At 39.7% G+C, this 17517-nt stretch overlaps 1 protein-coding gene across 26 annotated transcripts in view; it reads right to left on the reverse strand.

Moving 5' to 3' along the window:
• Positions 1 to 17517, reverse strand: part of LOC105463656 (ryanodine receptor 3) — a 561838-nt gene that overhangs the window by 260877 nt on the left and 283444 nt on the right. For all 26 annotated transcript variants that reach the window (XR_011606198.1, XR_011606199.1, XM_071067152.1 and 23 more), the window contains exons 17-18: positions 4577 to 4710; positions 2763 to 3004 (exon numbers count right to left, since the gene is read on the reverse strand). Coding sequence is in view for 24 of the 26 variants with exons in the window: in XM_071067152.1 (XP_070923253.1) it covers positions 2763 to 3004; positions 4577 to 4710 (376 nt within the window). In the remaining 2 variants the exon portion in view is untranslated. The remainder of the gene's footprint in view (positions 1 to 2762; positions 3005 to 4576; positions 4711 to 17517) is intronic.

The following is a 17517-nucleotide window of genomic DNA, read 5'->3' on the forward strand; positions in this document are numbered from 1 at the left end:
CTCCAGAGCCATGCTGTTTGTTCTTGACTTTCCATTGACAAAGTGTTAGAGGCACTGTAATTCTTTCCAACTACTGCAAAATCTATTGTACTTTAATAAAAGTACGTTAAAGACCAATTCAAGGCAGTGGCTTAATTTATGCACATGAATAACTTTAAAGGTAATGACCCGGGCATTTAAATCTCAAATAAAAGGAGAATAATATATCATGACCACTTTCTAATATATCCCCCTATCTACCCACCATTCTCTCCTGTAGTAAGTTGGAGTGTTAGTTCCGTTTCATTTCTTCATCAGACAATTACCTTTTATCAGATAGTCTGAAATTCACGGCTGTCCTGGTGGGGGTCATTAACAGAAACTTTATTTCTTCAGCTGAAGAAATATTCCTGACATATTCCAATCCCTTCTGCAAGATACATGTTCCCTGCATGCTGGTTGGAGAAGTCAGAATGATGCCCAGACCCAGGAAAGCTTTGGGTTTTGGTGAGAATGAAAGGTATAAAACTTGTAGACACTGGTTTCTCCATGTCTCATCAGATGCCAGAGACTGAGGGATGAAATCCCTGGAGTGCACCTACAAGTACACGGCAATACACCATCAAGTGCTGGTCATTTCAGAGTCACAATCAGTTTCTGAAAAGCTGAGTCACCAGCCTTCTTCCCACTTCTCCAATCATAGGAGCCATTGCTAGTGATGTTCGGCATGAGCCTGGAGCACCCAACTTCCTTGGCTTCAGAGGAGACAGGAGGGGTGAGGGAGAGGGTAGGGAACTGCACACTCCTGGAATGATATACAATCAGACAGGACGTTCAGGTCCTGAACTGCACAGAGCAGCCCTCTATGGATGCACCATGAATGGGTTCCATGCCTCCTGACTCACTGATGTATTCATTCCTCAAATTTCTACCGAGGGATACAGGAATAAGTAAGTGCCCCACGCAGTGCTGTGAAGTCAGAAAAAGACTAAGTAAATTTTTTCCCTTGAGAGTGATTAGTTTCTCTTTGAAACAAGGGTCCAGTTTGCTTCACCCCAGGGTCTAGGTGAGCTTCATATTTCCTCAGCCAGTCTCTACGCAGAGCCCTCTTCAGGTGTAGCTGGGCTCCAGAGAACGTTCTTGGGCTACGGTGCCGGGTGGGCGTGAGACAGGCAGAAGTCAGTAGGTGTGTGAAACAATTTTTTCAAGTCAATCTTGTCAATTCCTTCACAGACTTAATCCTGCCACACTCAGGAGCCGCAAAGGTGCATGAGCATAAGGATTCTTCCTCCTCAGATCATTTATTCAGAGACAGTTTCCTGAGAACCTTATGATATCTGACGATAACCTAAGCTTAAGGTCACTACTTCATAGCCACAGACTCAGTGGCTCCATGATAACACTGAGAACAAAGGGAAGCTCCACCTCCCATGAAGAATTAGGGAAGGTTAAGTTGGGAGGAGGACAGCACAAGGTAAGACTTTCCCTTCACATGACCCCATCATCCTGCCATTTGGAATCCAGTGATGTCAGGACCACACTGTCCTCTGGGACACACAGAACATGAACGAAGGCTTTTTTTTTCATTCTCCCCCCATGGTAGTGATCCAGGATAAACAGGTATACAAATAAATATGTACAGCCTACTCCTAAAAGTTTTAAAGTGTTGAAGCTGAATGCAACATAGCTCCTAAAATAACAACAACAAAAAAATTCGCATGGACCAACTGAAAATAAAGACCAATTAAAAGAAGCATGTCACTGGGACCTGAGCTGACTTAATCATTGGTATCAGGCAATTAGGTTGTAACTAGAAAGCTACGGGAAGGAGGAAAATGTGATGGGTTACGTAGTTACCAGTTACAGAAGAAAATCTAGAGGTTTGTCCTGTAGAGATAAACTCTTCCTTTGTAGTGGATTTGAGGAAGAATGTGTGTCATGGTTACTTATGTAATGGACACGTGGCACCATGCTTACGTAAGGAATTTCTATAAGGACATGATGTCTCCAATTGCAGTTTTGCAAAAGATACAGAAAATACACGCTTTGGACAACAGACCGGAGAGGTGGGGCTCTTCTTCCCGACGAAAGCCTGAGAGTTAATCTTGCGTTTTTCACCCAGGCGGAAGCCAAGACATTCCTCCACAGGCACGGGCCATGGACATGCTTGGGAAAAGCATCAATTATTTATCTAAAAAAAAGGAAGCCCTGAATTCGTTTAAAGAGGTTAGCACCTACTGTGTGTTGGGCATGGATCCAGATATTTTATAAATTGTATTATGAAGCAACAGGCTGTGTTGACAAGATTACGGACTTGTAGTCAGGTCTAGATCCTTCCTAGTGTGACCTTGAATAAATTACTGAACCATCTTTATGCTTCTGGTCACACGTTTGTCACGTGAGGTCAATATTTTCTACCTTAAGGGGTCATTGTGAGGATAAAATAAGAGAAAAATGAACAAAAAGTATGTAACTCACTGCCCAGTGAATACATGCTGAGTCTCTGCTCATATAATCCTAACGATTCCGTAAAATATTGCTCCTACAGATACAATGAGCTTGAGAGAAGTGATCTGCACTAGACCGTGTAGCTGGGAACTGTCTGAGTAATGGTATAAATGAGTCTTATTTTAACCTGACACTCTTTTCCATCTAACCGTTTAATTAGTTGAGACTCTTGAGTCTCTATCATTTCAACTGAAAGTGGTAATTTCAGCTAGAATAATTTGAGCCTCCATCATTTCCAGTGAGATTATGAGCCAAAGCTTTAGCAAGGTACTCACCTGACCAAAGGTGAAGTCCATCAAAGCCATAGGAGTACAGGTCATCGCCAACACCATTGCCTCCCCATCCTTCTCCACCGCCTGGGTATGGAGCATAGCCTGAGGAAGAGGCCCAGCCCACACGCAGATGTGTGGGCTCTGCTGTTAGGAAGGGGTCCACCTGGTCGATAATCAGCTCGAAGTACCACTTCTTGTACTGGGCTGAGCCCTCTGCGACTCCCAGGAAGATGTTTGGCCGGATACTGAAATTAAACATGGGCAAGTGGCATCTACAGACCCTTCAAAACTGAGAAAGCAAGTGGAACCAGGCCATAGGAGGCAATGGCCCATTTACACCGAGGACAAGAACAATGCTGTGTTTTTCATATTGCTCAAAAGATGGGAGGGATCTCTAAAAGCCAGGAGTCTGAGATCAGCCTGGGTAACAAAGTGAGACCCCATCTCTACAAAAATTAGCTGGGTATGGTGGTGCACACCTATAGTCCAAGCTACTTGCGAGGGTGAGGTTGGAGAATTGCTTGAGCCTAGGAGTTCAAGGCTGCAGTGAGCCATGATTACGCCACTGCACTCCAGCCTGGGCAACAGAGTGAGACCTTGTCTCAAAAAAAAAAAAAAAAAAAAAAAAGACTAGAAAAAGCTTAGGACCCTCAACATTTGGATTAAGTTCTTAGCATGACACATCAGGACAATATTTTCATTACAAAATATAAAGGATGTTCCTTTTAACATTCCATTCAAGGCAACCAACGTTTACTGAGTGCCAACCATGGGCAACGATGTTGAAAATGTTATACAGATTTGTACGATTACAAACCTTTGTTTCTTTAAGTTAAAAAGAAAATTTTACTTGAATTCCATTTTCTGGTCAATTGGTATAAGCACCCTTATTTTCAGAACAGCAGCTTTGTTACCAAAGCATTATTAATAACACTGGTCTCTTAAAACCATTAAGAAGTCATTACTAGGCAACCCCGTTAAGGAAAAGAGGTTTTAATGTATCCGGCAAAGTGGTTAAAAGCTTAAGATACTCCACTTAGAGTTTTTATGTCAGGAATCATACTCTCAGAGACGAACTGTTCTTGGGCTGGAGCTGTGCCCTATTTTGGGTAGGCAAAGAAAAACCAGGCTGGCACCATGAAGAAAGTAAGTCTGTGTGACAGCTCAGGTCTTTGGGCCACTCTGCACTTCAGAGGGAAGACTCTATTCTTGCCATTGTGGATTAGCGCGTAGGCCTAGGTAGAAAGTGGCTAGAAAACCGCAGACCTGCCTAGTCCCAGCCCAGTGAGTTCACATGAGTCATGTGCAGCCACATGTATGGACTAGCAAGCTAGGGGTCCTGCAGGGGCCCCTGCTCTTCACCCTGATCCTCGCAGACAGCAGTGAGATACATGGCCATGTGCCAGAGGATTCAAGAAGCCACAGTCTCACTTGGGACATCCATTCTATAAAAAGATTATAGAAAAAAAAAGTTGGTATATAAAAATAAATATGAATATATTATGAAGTTGTAAGAGTTGCATTAATGTTTAAAAGAAAACATGGTAGGCCATCTCAGGCCAAATTCTTTAGCACTCAGATGCTACATATACTTTGTCCTCAGCTACTTAAACAGAAAAGTTTGAAAAATTGTGCTAAAGGGGTTGGAGGCCCTAGTCATAGGAAGTACATGTTTGCTTGGTCTTGTCTTATGTACTTTGATCGCCATGGAAACTATGGGCAGGCAACGCTGGAGTTCAGATCAGCCCTCTTTTCCTGCTTGGAGATAATACAGGCAGAACTATGCTTGGCATCTGGAATGACGGTGGTGGCCTTACCTGGTTACATCGTTAATCAGTCGTGTCTGCAAGAGCAGGTTTCTCCGGGGCAGCAGGTTGTCACAGATCAGATTCTGGTTGGCTCTCACTGCAACCCCATTGCAGAGACAGAGGGAGCACAGGATATCCAGAACCTGCAGCAGGACACACCCACCAAACTTTAGGACCACCAGGAGGGCACAGTGAGCAGGACCACCACAGGGCATGAAGGAAGGAGTCATAAAGGGTGGGGTCTAGGTGATGGGTGGAGAGCTAGCTCAGAGCCAAGGAGGCTTTGCCTCTTACCCAGAAGGAACGAGTGATGCCTCAGAGCCTGCTGCTTCTTGGGAAAATGAGTCCGGGCTTTTTTCTAGCCCCTCTGCTCTAGTCTTATGCCCCTTCCCCCCAAACTGTGCATAACATCAGTAGCCATTGTTCTATTACAGTAAGAAAGAGGCTGTGCTCTGAAGACAGACTGTCTAAGATATTATCCCAGCCAGGCCAGGACTAAGGTGTAGTGAGGCATCTAAGGCACAAAATCTAGGCCCTGCTCACGGTCTCAGCTCTGAAAACACACAGCAGAAGGATAAAAGGCCCTCCATGGACTTCCAACTCGAGCAGCACACTCTCACCCAGCCCTGATGGTGCTTGGCGCTGAGTATCAGTGGCTACTTATTAATAAAAAGGCACGTAAGATTCCCATCTGGCCAAGGTGTTGCATGTAGCAAGCTTGGGAATGGAATTTTCTGTAGGTGGGGTGATGGTAGGGCAGACTCCTGTTCTTCGGTCTTTTGCTGTGATACCATCAAAACTCATGAAGATACCCTTTAATTCCTGGAAACTGGTATTCTAAATATTTAACTCGCTCTCTTTCTCCCATCTAGAAGGAGAACAAACTGACAAGAGCCCACGTGGCCCAGGAATCTAAGAGACCCGTCATTAAACTGCTTCTGCCCCTTGTTTTCCAGCTGCCTGGGAAGTGGGAACAGCCTCTGTTTGCCTCGTCCTGCACGCTCACCTCTCCTTGCACTGTATCCTCTTCCATTCAGACTTTTTTGTTCCTATCATGGCAAAGCGAACTGTGCTGGGCCAGTCAGGCTCTGGTCCTCCCGCTCTCCTTCACAGACAGGAATGTGCAAACAGCAGTCGATAAATAACAGCCACGATACGGCAGGTCGTACCAACAGAGAGGCAGGCAGCCTCGCTTCAGTCTCTCAAAGTGGCCACAGAAGACTCAATGCTTAGTGGGGTTTGATAGCTTCAAGGTGTTTGTGGCATTTGTATCCATAATTCTCACAAACCAATTTTCTACCTGACTCCCTGAATGTCAGTTTTGTTCCAGATAAATACAAAGCACATTTACAGGACAAGCAGAAAAGAATCCCAAATGCAGTTTTGTGGGGGACTCTTACCATTAGCACTCTGTGAAAGATTTCAACTGTGGAAACCTGAAATCCAGAGGATAATTTCTCACCCTAAGAAAAGAGCCATAGATGGCCAGGAAATGAAATACTTTTCAGTCGGCCTATTACACATTTCATCTGTTTTGCCTTGGAGTGATGGCTGCGGGAGACTTGCTGTCACAGCCAGAGGGAAAGCTGGGCTTAATCCACATACAGTAGGAACAGCAAAGAGAAAAAGGCTCTGTGAAAAGCACACAGCCGAACAGAGCAATGCCTCATCTATAAAAAATGATGCCACTTAAATAATCAGAGTTGACATTGTTTTAGTTTTGCTTTAGGAGACACTCCTTCAGGTAAAACTGGGGAATGGGGATAAACTTCCTTTTCTAAAATAGTTCAAATGGGTTTGTGAAAGGAAAATCTCTTGGGCCCCCAAAATCACTAAGGAAAACTCAAGCTGGAAACTGCTTAAGATAAACCTGCCTCACGTTCTATTCAGTCACTGCTCTGCTCGCCGAGATAGATGCATCTCTCATTTGCCTCCTTTGGAAAGGCTAATGAGAAACTCAGAAGAATGTAACCATTTGTGTATCGCCTATCTGTGACCGGAAGTTCCCTGTCCGCTTCCAGTCTTCCTGTTTTGGCTTCAAGTTGTCCCGCCTTTCCAGACCGAACCAATGTACTTCTTATATATATTGAGTGATGTCGTACATCTCCCCAAACGTATAAAATCAAGCTGTGCCCGGACCACCCTGGGGACATGTCAGCAGGACTTCCTGAGGCTGTGTCACAAGCGTGTCCTCAACCTTGGCAAACTAAACTTTCCAAATTAACTAAGACCTGTCTCAGATTTTCTGGGTTCACATTTTGGTAACCACGGGGGGGATTATGAGTGGAGATGCCCCTGACCTTTGACAAATCTCCTATCGGTGCTTGGTACCAGCATGAGCTAACCTTATGGCTTAAACAAATAGGACAATTTGCTGAGGTCTGAGAGTACCCCCTCCAGAGAATCCCTGATCTCCTAAAACTTTAGGTTGAGATCTAAAGTCTGTTTTGCTGTACAACTCCTTTTTTTTTTTTTTTAGTTTTACTTGCTTCCAACAGGAAGGCAAGTTTTCCTGCTTCCATGATGACGGAAGGCAGGTAACTCCTTTATGGAGTTTGAGCTTGCTTCCAACAGGGAAGATGAGTTGCGTTTTTTTTGGGTTTTTTTGTCCTGCTTCTAGGCTGGCAGACAGCAGTCTACAGCCCGAGACCCATTACTAGGTAAGAAACTGGTTTGGGATTCTGTCCTGCAAATTCCTTTTAAACGATTAAAGTTAGCATTTAACAACCAGCTGGTGTTAATTTCTGCTTACACTTAGAGTGCTCAGAAGTCGTACAATTTGTGTGATCATTTTGCTTTAGCAGCATTTTGTCCTAGTAGAAATATGGTAATGAGATTAAAAATTTTTTTAAAGGAGCTCAATGGTTAAAAGTCACCTTAATTAAAAGGCTAACATCCAAGATGGGTGTGTGTGTGTGTGTGCATGTGTGCATGTTTGTATTTGAAAGGTCTTCATGGTTTTGGTTGTTTGTTTTTCTCTCCTAAGGCCTTGTCCTTTTTTTTTTTGAGCAAAAATTTTTTTTTTCTTCTCAGTTAACTGAATTCTGTTTTCATCTGATTTTTTTTTTAAATTAAAACAATTATTGCAACAGAGGCTACTCTTCAGTTTTTAAGGAAGAGTGTACTTTAATTTTATGTTTAATTTGGCTCAAAGAAAAATAACAGTGTCTCCCTCTAGCACCACCAGACTTTTTCTCTCTGTACTTTATGATGTAAATTTTGCTATTTGATTTTCACTTGAGTTGTTTCCCTTAATGTGCAAACATAAGGCTATTTAAGCTGACAACTGCCTAGGGCTGTGAAACAGGTTATCAAGAATCTGAAAGTCTAAGACAGGGAAAAAAAAGAGGGGGGGGGAGTCTTTATAAATCTATAAAATGTACTTCCATTGGCATGCCTCATAAGTTTTTATATGTATTCATGTGATGTGTACAGAATGTTTTACTACTAACAATACATAAAAGAGCTGTAATTAATTGGCTCAAAAAATAAAAGCTCTAAATTATATAATAAATAAGAAAAGACTAGTTAAATGCTTTTTAAAGTACCTGTAACTTAAGTAAAATCTTTTTTTTTTTTTGAGATGGAGTCTCGCATTGCTGCACTGTTGCCCAGGCTGGCGTGCAATGGTGCAATCTTGGCTCACCGCAACCTCCGCCTCCCAGGTTCAAGCGATTCTCTTGCCTCAGCCTCCTGAGTAGCTGGGATTATTGGCGCCCACCACCCAGCTAATTTTTTGTATTTTTAGTACAGACAGGGTTTCACTATGTTGACCAAGCTGGTCTTGAACTCCTGACCTTGTGATCCGCCCACCTCGGCCTCCCAAAGTGCTGGGATTACAGGCGTGAGCTACTGCACCTGGCCAGTAAAATCTTTAATAAATAAGCTAGCTTTAAAATTACTGGTAAACTACTATTAGAAATGCCTTAAGAATTGCCCAGCAGACATTTTTGTTTGCATTTATTAATCAGGCAATTTCATACTTATCCCTGCCAAATACTGTAAGGTGTCAAAATTTGGCATAGGGGTTACAAAACTATAAGCCCAGCCCAAAACAGAATAATCTTTGCTTTTGTAATTTGTAATAAATAAGACATTGATAAGGATTTAATGACAATAGCTGCATCTTGAATGTAGTAAGACTACTGTAACTTCTAATCCAGTGGCTTTAGGCAGTCTAGTCCACAGGCAATAAGAGGTTTGTTTTGGGAAAGGACTGTTATTGTCTATTTCAAAGCCAAACTATAAATTACGTTCCTCCCAATGTTAGTTCAGCCTATGCCCAGGAATGAACAAGGACAGCTGGGAGGTTAAGAGCGACATTGAGTCACTTAGATCAAATCTCTTTTCAGTGTCTCAGTTATAATTTTGCAATGGCAGTTTTATAACTTTAAACAATGACTATCACAGTTTTCATGAATAATCTAGGTAACAATTAAAACAATTAGGTAAATGTAATGGCATAAATATTTGTAGACAAACTTGTCATAATTTAGAACATAAAGCTATATTAAATTAAATAATAGATATTTCACTATTTGGGTATTTTCCAATAAATATACATTGTAGGAAAACATTATTGCTAAAGAAAAAAGAAGTGTGTCCTTAAAAAAAAAAGTGAACAAGTTTTGTCTAATTCAAAGCTTAAAGGTTATGTATAGAAAAAGGTGAAAGGAACCAGGAATAAAAAAGATGTAAAGAAAGTTATAAAAATAAAGAGGTTTTATTCTATCTTTTTTGAGGTGAAAAACTTACAGAGAAATAATTTTATATAAGAAAGAATCTTGTATGGTAAATTTAGTCCTAAAATAAAATAACTGCTTTTTTAAAAAGGAGAGATGTTCACAACAAATCAGAAAGTCCAACCATGTCATGAGCAGTCAGTGTAAGTCACAATAAGAGGATTTACATATTTAAAAAAATTCACATAATCAAGTTGTCATATTAAGTTTTGGTTTGCTTAGGAAAAAAAAAACTGGGATTTTTTTTTTTTAAATTAAGGTCATTACATCATTACATCCATGTATCTTCCTGTATGTGCTTTTAAAGTTCTTGTAACATTGAGTTACAGGGCTCTAACTCCTGGGTCTAAAAAGGACACCAAGTCCTGCTAAATCTTAAACACTGACAGCAATTAAAGGCTTATCTTCAGGCCCTGTAGAAGATGTCAATCAAAATAAACTGCATTCCTGAGACAGAGGGCAAGAAATTAAAGCTATTCAACTCTTCAAGGCCCAGGAACTGTCACAGAAGAGGTGGGTATGTAAGATTGTAAGGGCCAATTTTGAAAGATAAAATAGGTTCAGTTCCTCTATAAATTAATTATCAATGTCAAAGGTACACTGATGTAAAACCAATATATGGACCCTTATGTCAGATTAACAAGGTTTTCTTGAAGCATTGACCAACCTCTTAATAAAGATTATAAAGGTTATAAAAGGCTTACTGAAGTTGTATTTTATAATCAAGATTAAATTTTATAAATTGTTTACCAAAGTTTGAAAAGCAAATGTAATTGACTTCATGCTGTTTTTATTAGGGCTTCTTGTTTAGAAAATTCAGTCTTCTCTCTCAAAGAATGAAGGTGTTTGCTTTTTGAAATGCTTGAATTATCACTTAAATGAATGACTTTACAATGACCTGTAATCCTATTTTGTAATATCAAGTGTTTTAAACCTTTTATATTTGACAAACTTTCCAAAATCAAATGATAAATTATGCCTTTTTCTAACCTAATTAATCTTTTAAGACATTAGGTTACCTAAAGTCCAAAAATGATGTAACTTAGCTTATTTGGTATAAAAATTATACAGGAAGCATTGTCAAATATGAAATGGTACTTGGTTTCTTTGGGCTATATTTGTATAAACGTGTTAGTGGTATGTATTCCAAAATTATGGGAAACTCCTGTAATTCTGATGTACCTTAGTGTACATTATCAGTAATAATCATAATTGTTATGTTAAAATTGTTGCGTGCCACAGAGGTAACAAATTTCCTTGTCAATTATTTCTTTTAACTATGGCTGCCTTAAAACTTTTTGTCATCCACAAACAATTGTCTTGTTTTATCTGGTTTTAAACCCTCTCCAAAAGGTGGGTTTATAATCAGCTGTAGGACTCTAACAGGCGCACTTAAATGTAGGTTTTCTGATAACTTTGTAAATTATGACATTGGAATAAAGGAAAACTTTCAGAACTTTCATGGAGAGCTAAAATGTTCATGGCTATCAAACAGAACAGAAGTTAACTGAAATTAACTGAAATTAACTGAAGCAACAAAAAACTGAAGTAATCTTTTTGACTCTTTGCTTCAAACGTTGCTGATACTTTGTTTTGTTTTACAGAGTTAAGAAAACTTTTAAGCTATTTGTGGCTTTTAACAATTGAGTAAAGAACACTCCTGTGAACAAAATTTGGAGCATATTTGTTTCTCTCTACCTAATTTCTCCAGAATTTGGAACCTATTCGTGAGTAGTCTCAGTTTATGGCAATAGAGTTATTTGCGTAAGTGCAATAAAAATCAGTTTTCTTTTGTAATAGGGCACAGTGAGATACATTGGTTATTTTACCAAGGCTTTGACTGGAATGGTATGCTTTCCTTTAAGGAATCAAACTTGACTTATGGAGCCAATAAAGCCCTTGGAACAAATGGCCTCATATTTTGTGTACACAGTCCATATACAGGGTTTCTGAGGTAAGTAAAGAATGTCACTTTCTGACATGTGCAGAAGCCCTAGGTTTATCTTGGACCCTCCAGAGGAGAGGAAATTCACCCACCTCATAGGTATTTGACGGCACAAATCCATGGCTGGGCTCAGCTTTAAAAAGTCATATCTGAGATTCCTGCTATGCAGCAAAGTTCCATCAAAGCCCATTTAAAAGTCTATGTAAAAACTAATTACCCTTGCTGCACTGTATACAAATATTAGGCCAAGTATGATAAAGCAAACCAGTCCTACCATGATTTGTCTTTAGTGAAAATGGGAAACTGCAGAGAGAAAAATTATGTTTCAAGTAGACCTGTTGTTAGATTCTGGTCTGCCTGATATTTTTTTCAATTTTATTGTTTTCTACAGTTTGGGACCGAATTCTAATTTTTCCTGGTTACAAGTCTTCAAAATAATGTTTTCAAATTTTTTTCCTTCTTTTTTCCATTTTTCCTAATTTGGAGTCACTGAAAACTAAGTTGTGCTTTCTTAAAACCCTGTGTACTGAAGCCAGACAACTTAAATAAACTTCAGAAGAAAGTAACAGCAACCTGTTTACGTACATAAGCCACTTTCACACCTGCCTACTAATGTACGACTTCAGAGTAACGTGGCCTATATGGATTTTTCCAGGATTGTTCTTTTGTTTGTTGTTTTTTTCTCCCTTCTTCCCCGCTGTTTTCTCTTCACAGGATGTGGGACTTCACAACCTCCTAAAAATGAGCTTTTGGGACCTACCCATCTAGGAATAAACCCTTCCAGCTATGAGAGATCAGATGAAACCTGAGACCAGAGACTCATTCTCTTGTAAAATCCTGTCTCCAAAAGATTAAAAAAAAAAAAGAAAAGTGGGGAAATGTGTAGGAAAATGTCTTTAGCCCCCACAATCACTAAGGAAAACTCAAGCTGGGAACTGCTTAGGGCAAACCTGCCTCCCATTCTAGTCAAAGTCACTCCTTCGCTCACTGAGATAGATGCATTATCTGATTGCCTCCTTTGGAAAGGCTAATAAGAAACTCAGAAGAATAAAACCATTTGTGTATCACCTATCTGTGACCTGGAAGCTCCTTTTCAGCTTCCAGTGTTCCTGCCTTTGCTTCAAGTTGTCCCGCCTTTCCAGACTGAACCATTGTACTTCTTACATATACTGATTGATGTCTCACGTCTCACGTCTCCCTAAATGTATAAAACCAAGCTGTGCCTGGACCACCTTCGGCACATGTTGTCAGGACTTCCTGAGGCTCTGTCACGGGCATGTCCTCAACCTTGGCAAAATAAACTTTCTAAATTAACTAAGACCTGTCTCAGATTTTCTGGGTTCACAGGTTCTTTTAAAAGAAAAGGGAGTGCAGACAGGTCCAGTCCACCATGGTGGGGGGGGCATGCAGGCATTGCAGCTAGAGGCCGTCTGTACTTTCTGACAGACAGGGGGCATCTTGGTGACCTCTGGAATACCTGACTGCAGAGGCAGGTACTGCTGAGTATTCACCAGACTCCATTTTCTTCTCCTTCTGAACATACAAAGGCTTTATATCCCAGCCTTCACTTGCAGGGATAGGGGATCATCTGACTAAATTCTGGCCAATAGGAAGTGGGTGGGCCCCAGGAGTGGGCCCCACCAACCTTACCTTCCTTCCACTGGATACAGATATCCAACAAGGGATTCCAAAGCCCAAAGATCTCCTTATTTCAAGTGTGATCCCCAGAACAGCAGCACTGGTACCATCTAGATCATCAGCCATAGTGCTACCATTCTAGAAATACGGATGCTTAGCCCTAGCCCCACGCCCAAATTACTGAATCAGAGCCTTCATGTTAACATGATCCCCAGGAAACTTGTAAACACCTTATTGTCTGTGAGGCTCTGCCCTTAGGGGATGGTGAAGCCAATAACCACACTCACTGGAGCCCTCCCACTGGCCTTGGAGAGTCATATGAGCAAAAATAAATTTTGACTACGCTAAGCCACTGACAATATGGGGTTGTATGTCATCAGAGTTAGGACTCCCTAATCAATGGCCCATTTGTGGGGTTCATTTGTTTCTGGTTGTATTCATTCTCATCATTGATACCACATTTCACTCGAGAGTCTCTCATTTTGCTTTTATCTCTATTACTGTCTATCCCAAACACAAGCTTATATGGGAATTATACTTTGAAGATAAATATCTATGGAAACATTGTTTGGCTGTTGCATTTTTATCATTAGATTTCATCTGTAAAAACAGTCTTACTAAACAAATGCTAACTATATTTATTCTGAGATTTTTATATCAAGTTCTATATTTGAGAAACGAGTGCTATTCAGACCCCCCCAGGCTAAACCTTTGATTCCTGATTGATACTTTCTGAGAATCAATGATATTACTATTTTATCATATATTTTTCTCAAAGGTAGCCCCAAATCCTTGAAAAACAAAGATAATAAAAAGTCTTTATCTATGACAACTTTGAGCAGGTTTGGATTAAGGCAGCTTCAGGGGCAAGTAGAAAATGCGTATTTTATTTATATATTAGCAGAATCTTACTCTGGAAAAACTACAGGGTGACTGTTAGAATTTTCATCATTCTTTTTACCAAATAACAAAATTAGTGCTACTAACATAGTGGGTTTCTTGCCACTGATAAGGCACCTGTGGGATGAGATGAGGCCTGTACATATATGTGAGCTTCCATTAGTTCAAGGTGAAACAGGAGTAGATTCTAGCTCACTCATTTGTTCCTTTTATTCATTTATTAAATCTTTAACAAACACGTATGAACGCTTGCCATGTACAACATCTTAGCTGGGCGCTATGAGGATTACAAAGACAGTCCCTACCACAAAGGAACTTATAGGTGTAAGAGAAATAGATATGTAAAAATAACTATAATAGGAGGCAGATTAGAACAATCATTACAGCAGAGAACAAATCATAAGAGAAGAGATGAATTCCAACTGGAATCAGAAAAAGATTCATGAAGGAAGTGGCGTTTGAACTAAGTTTCAAAGAGCAGACAATAATTTATTTATTTTTATTTATTTATTAATTGACCAGAGAAGAATTTTGATGAGTCCTGGAAAAGTAGGAAGTGAGGAGCTGCTGAAGGATCCACAAGAGTGAAATCACTGAGAGGTCAAAGGGTTAAGTGCATTCAGAAAATACGGAGTGAGCACTGCAACACACTCCTGTCCTTTTCACTCCAAAGACTGTGTTCTTTCCCTATAACTTTTTGACCTCAAATCTGATCATGCTTTTGATGAGTGGCAGTTATTTCCATGAAAGGGACAAAGCTAACAACTTGAATATTTTAGCAAAGAAGTAAAGGTATAATAATTGCTACCATTATGTGTAGTCTCAATTCTAAGCATATAATTGGAAGTGGCAAGGTACAGAAAGAATTTCAACATCTCAAACCCATAAGATGTAAGATTATATTTAAAGGAAAAATGTCATACCCTAAAGGCTACCTTCATGAACCCATAGGAGCCCTCCAATTCCAGTCTGCCAAACACTAACTTATATGAAAATGCCTTCTAGGCAATCCCATTTACAATAGCTGCCAAAAAACAAAACCCTATGAAAATATTTAACCCAGGAGGTGAAAGATCTCTAAAAAAAAATTATGAAACACTGATGAAATTGCAGATGACACCAAGAAATGGAAAAACATCCCATGCTCATGGATCAGAAGAATGAGTATCTTTGAAATGACCATACTGCCCAAAGCAATCTATGGATTCAATACAATCCCTATCAAAATACCAGTGTCAGTCACAGAATTAGAAAAAACAATCCTAAAATTCCTATGTAATCAAAAAAGAACCTAAGTAGCCCAGACAATCTTGAGCAAAAAGAACAAAGCTGGAGGCATCACACTACTTTCAGGCCTCTGAGCCCAAGCTAAGCCATCGTATCCCCTGTGACCTGCACATAGATACATCCAGATGGCCTGAAGTAAGTGAAGAATCACAAAAGAAGTGAAAATCGCCAGTTCCTGCCTTAACTGATGACATTCCACCATTGGGATTTGTTCCTGCCCCACCTTAACTGAGCAATTAACCTTGTGAAATTCCTTCTCCTGGCTCAAAACCTCCCCCACTGAGCACCATGTGACCCAAACCCCCTTTTGACTGTAATTTTCCACTACCCACCCAAATCCTATAAAAGAGCCCCAACCCCTATCTTCCTTTGCTGACTCTCTTTTCAGACTCAGCCTGCCTGCACCCAGATGAAATAGCCTTATTGCTCACACAAAGCCTGTTTGGTGGTCTCCTCACACAGACACGCGTGACACAATTACCTGACCTCAAGTTATACTACAAGGCTATAGTAAGCAAAATAGCATGGTACTGGTATAAAAATAGACACATGGATCAATGGAACAGAATAGAGAACTTAGAAACAAAGCCACATAGCTACAGCCAACCGATTTCTGACAAAGTCGAAAAGAACATACACTGGGGAAGGGACGCCCTTTTCAACAAATGGTGCTGGCAAATTTGGATTGCCATATGCAGAAGAATGAAAATGGGATCCCTCTCTTTCACTATATACAAAAATCAACTCAAGATATAATTAAAGACTTAAGTGTAAGACCTGAAACTATAAAAATCCTAGAAGTAAACCCAGGGAAAATTCTTCCAGACATTGATCTAGGCAAAGAATTCATGACTAAGACCTCAGAAGCACAAGCAACAAAAACAAAAAATAGATAAATGTGACTTAATTAAATGAAAAAGCTCTGCAAAGCAAAATAAATAATCAATAGAGCGAACAGAAAACCTATAGGAGAAAATATTTGCCAACTATGCATCCAACAAAGGACTAATATCCAGAATTTACAAGGAACTCAAATAACTCAACAACAACAACAACAACAAAACAAATGATCCCATTAAAAAGTGGGCAAAGGACACAGACAGACATTTTTCAAATGAAAACACGTGAATGGCCAGCAAGCATATGAAAAAATGCTTAGCATCACTAATCATCAGAGAAATGCAAACTAAAACCACTATGATGTCATCTTAACACTAGTCAGGATGGCCATTATTGAAAAAGATTAAAAAATAACAAATGTTGGTGATGATACAGAGAAAAGGGAATGCTTATACACGTTGGTGGGAATGTAAATTAGTACAACCCCTATGGAAAACTGTATGAAGATTTCTCAAAGAACTAAAAATGGATCTACCATCTGATCCAGCAATCCCACTACTGAGTATCTACCCAAAGGAAAATAAATTGCTATATCAAAAAGATATCTGCATTTGTATGTTTATCACAGCCCTATTCACAATAGCAAAGACATGGAATGAACGTACATATCCATCAAGGGAAGATTAGAAAATGTGGTGTATATACAAACACAATAGAATACTGTTCAGTCATAAAAAAGAATGAAATCAAGTTTTCGCAGCAACACAGATAGAACTGCAAGCCATAATCTTAAAGTGAAATAATTCAGATACAGAAAGTCAAATACTGCATATTCTCACGATTAAGTGGGAGCTAAATAATGTGGAGATGTGGACATAGAGAGTGGGGTGATAGGCACCGGCAACTTCGAAGTGTGGAAGGGGGTAAATGATGAGAAATTGCTTAATGAGTATAATGTACATTATCTGGGTTGGGGTTACAATAAAAACCCAGACTTCAGCACTACGCGATATATCCAGGTAACAAAATTGCACTTGTACCCCTTATTTTTTATAAATAAAAAAGCAAATAAAATGCTTTCTAGTGGTAAATTTTTCACTGCAGAAGTTTTGTATTTAGATAATTATAAAAATAAAATCACAAAATTAAATATATTCTCACAGAACATTTGGATTCTGAAGAACAACAGGCTGCAGCTTGGAAAAAAACACTGGAAAGAATATTCAATTTCTGCTCCTAGTGTGTCATTAATTATTAATTAGCTGTGTGACCCTGGGAAACCACTTAACATCCAAGGACCCAGGGCCCGCCCTTCTTTCTGCAACTGTCATGTACAAATAATAATGATGCTATGTTGTAAGGTCGTAATGAGACCTGAATAAGACACACATGAACACTGACAGCAATAATTGGCATTTGTTAAGTGCAAAATAAATGTTGGTTATCATTACTGTTGTTGCTCTTGTGACAGGACTTCTGAGGTCCCTTGTGCCTTTAAAATTCTGCATATTTTGAGTCACTGTCTTCACCGAAAACTAAGTGGATTGGTCAGAGACTCCTGAAATTCTAGGACTGGAGGCAACAATGCAGCCCGGACA

The sequence above is a fragment of the Macaca nemestrina genome, chromosome 7 (genome assembly GCF_043159975.1).
Source record: "Macaca nemestrina isolate mMacNem1 chromosome 7, mMacNem.hap1, whole genome shotgun sequence".
Lineage (NCBI taxonomy): Eukaryota > Metazoa > Chordata > Mammalia > Primates > Cercopithecidae > Macaca > Macaca nemestrina.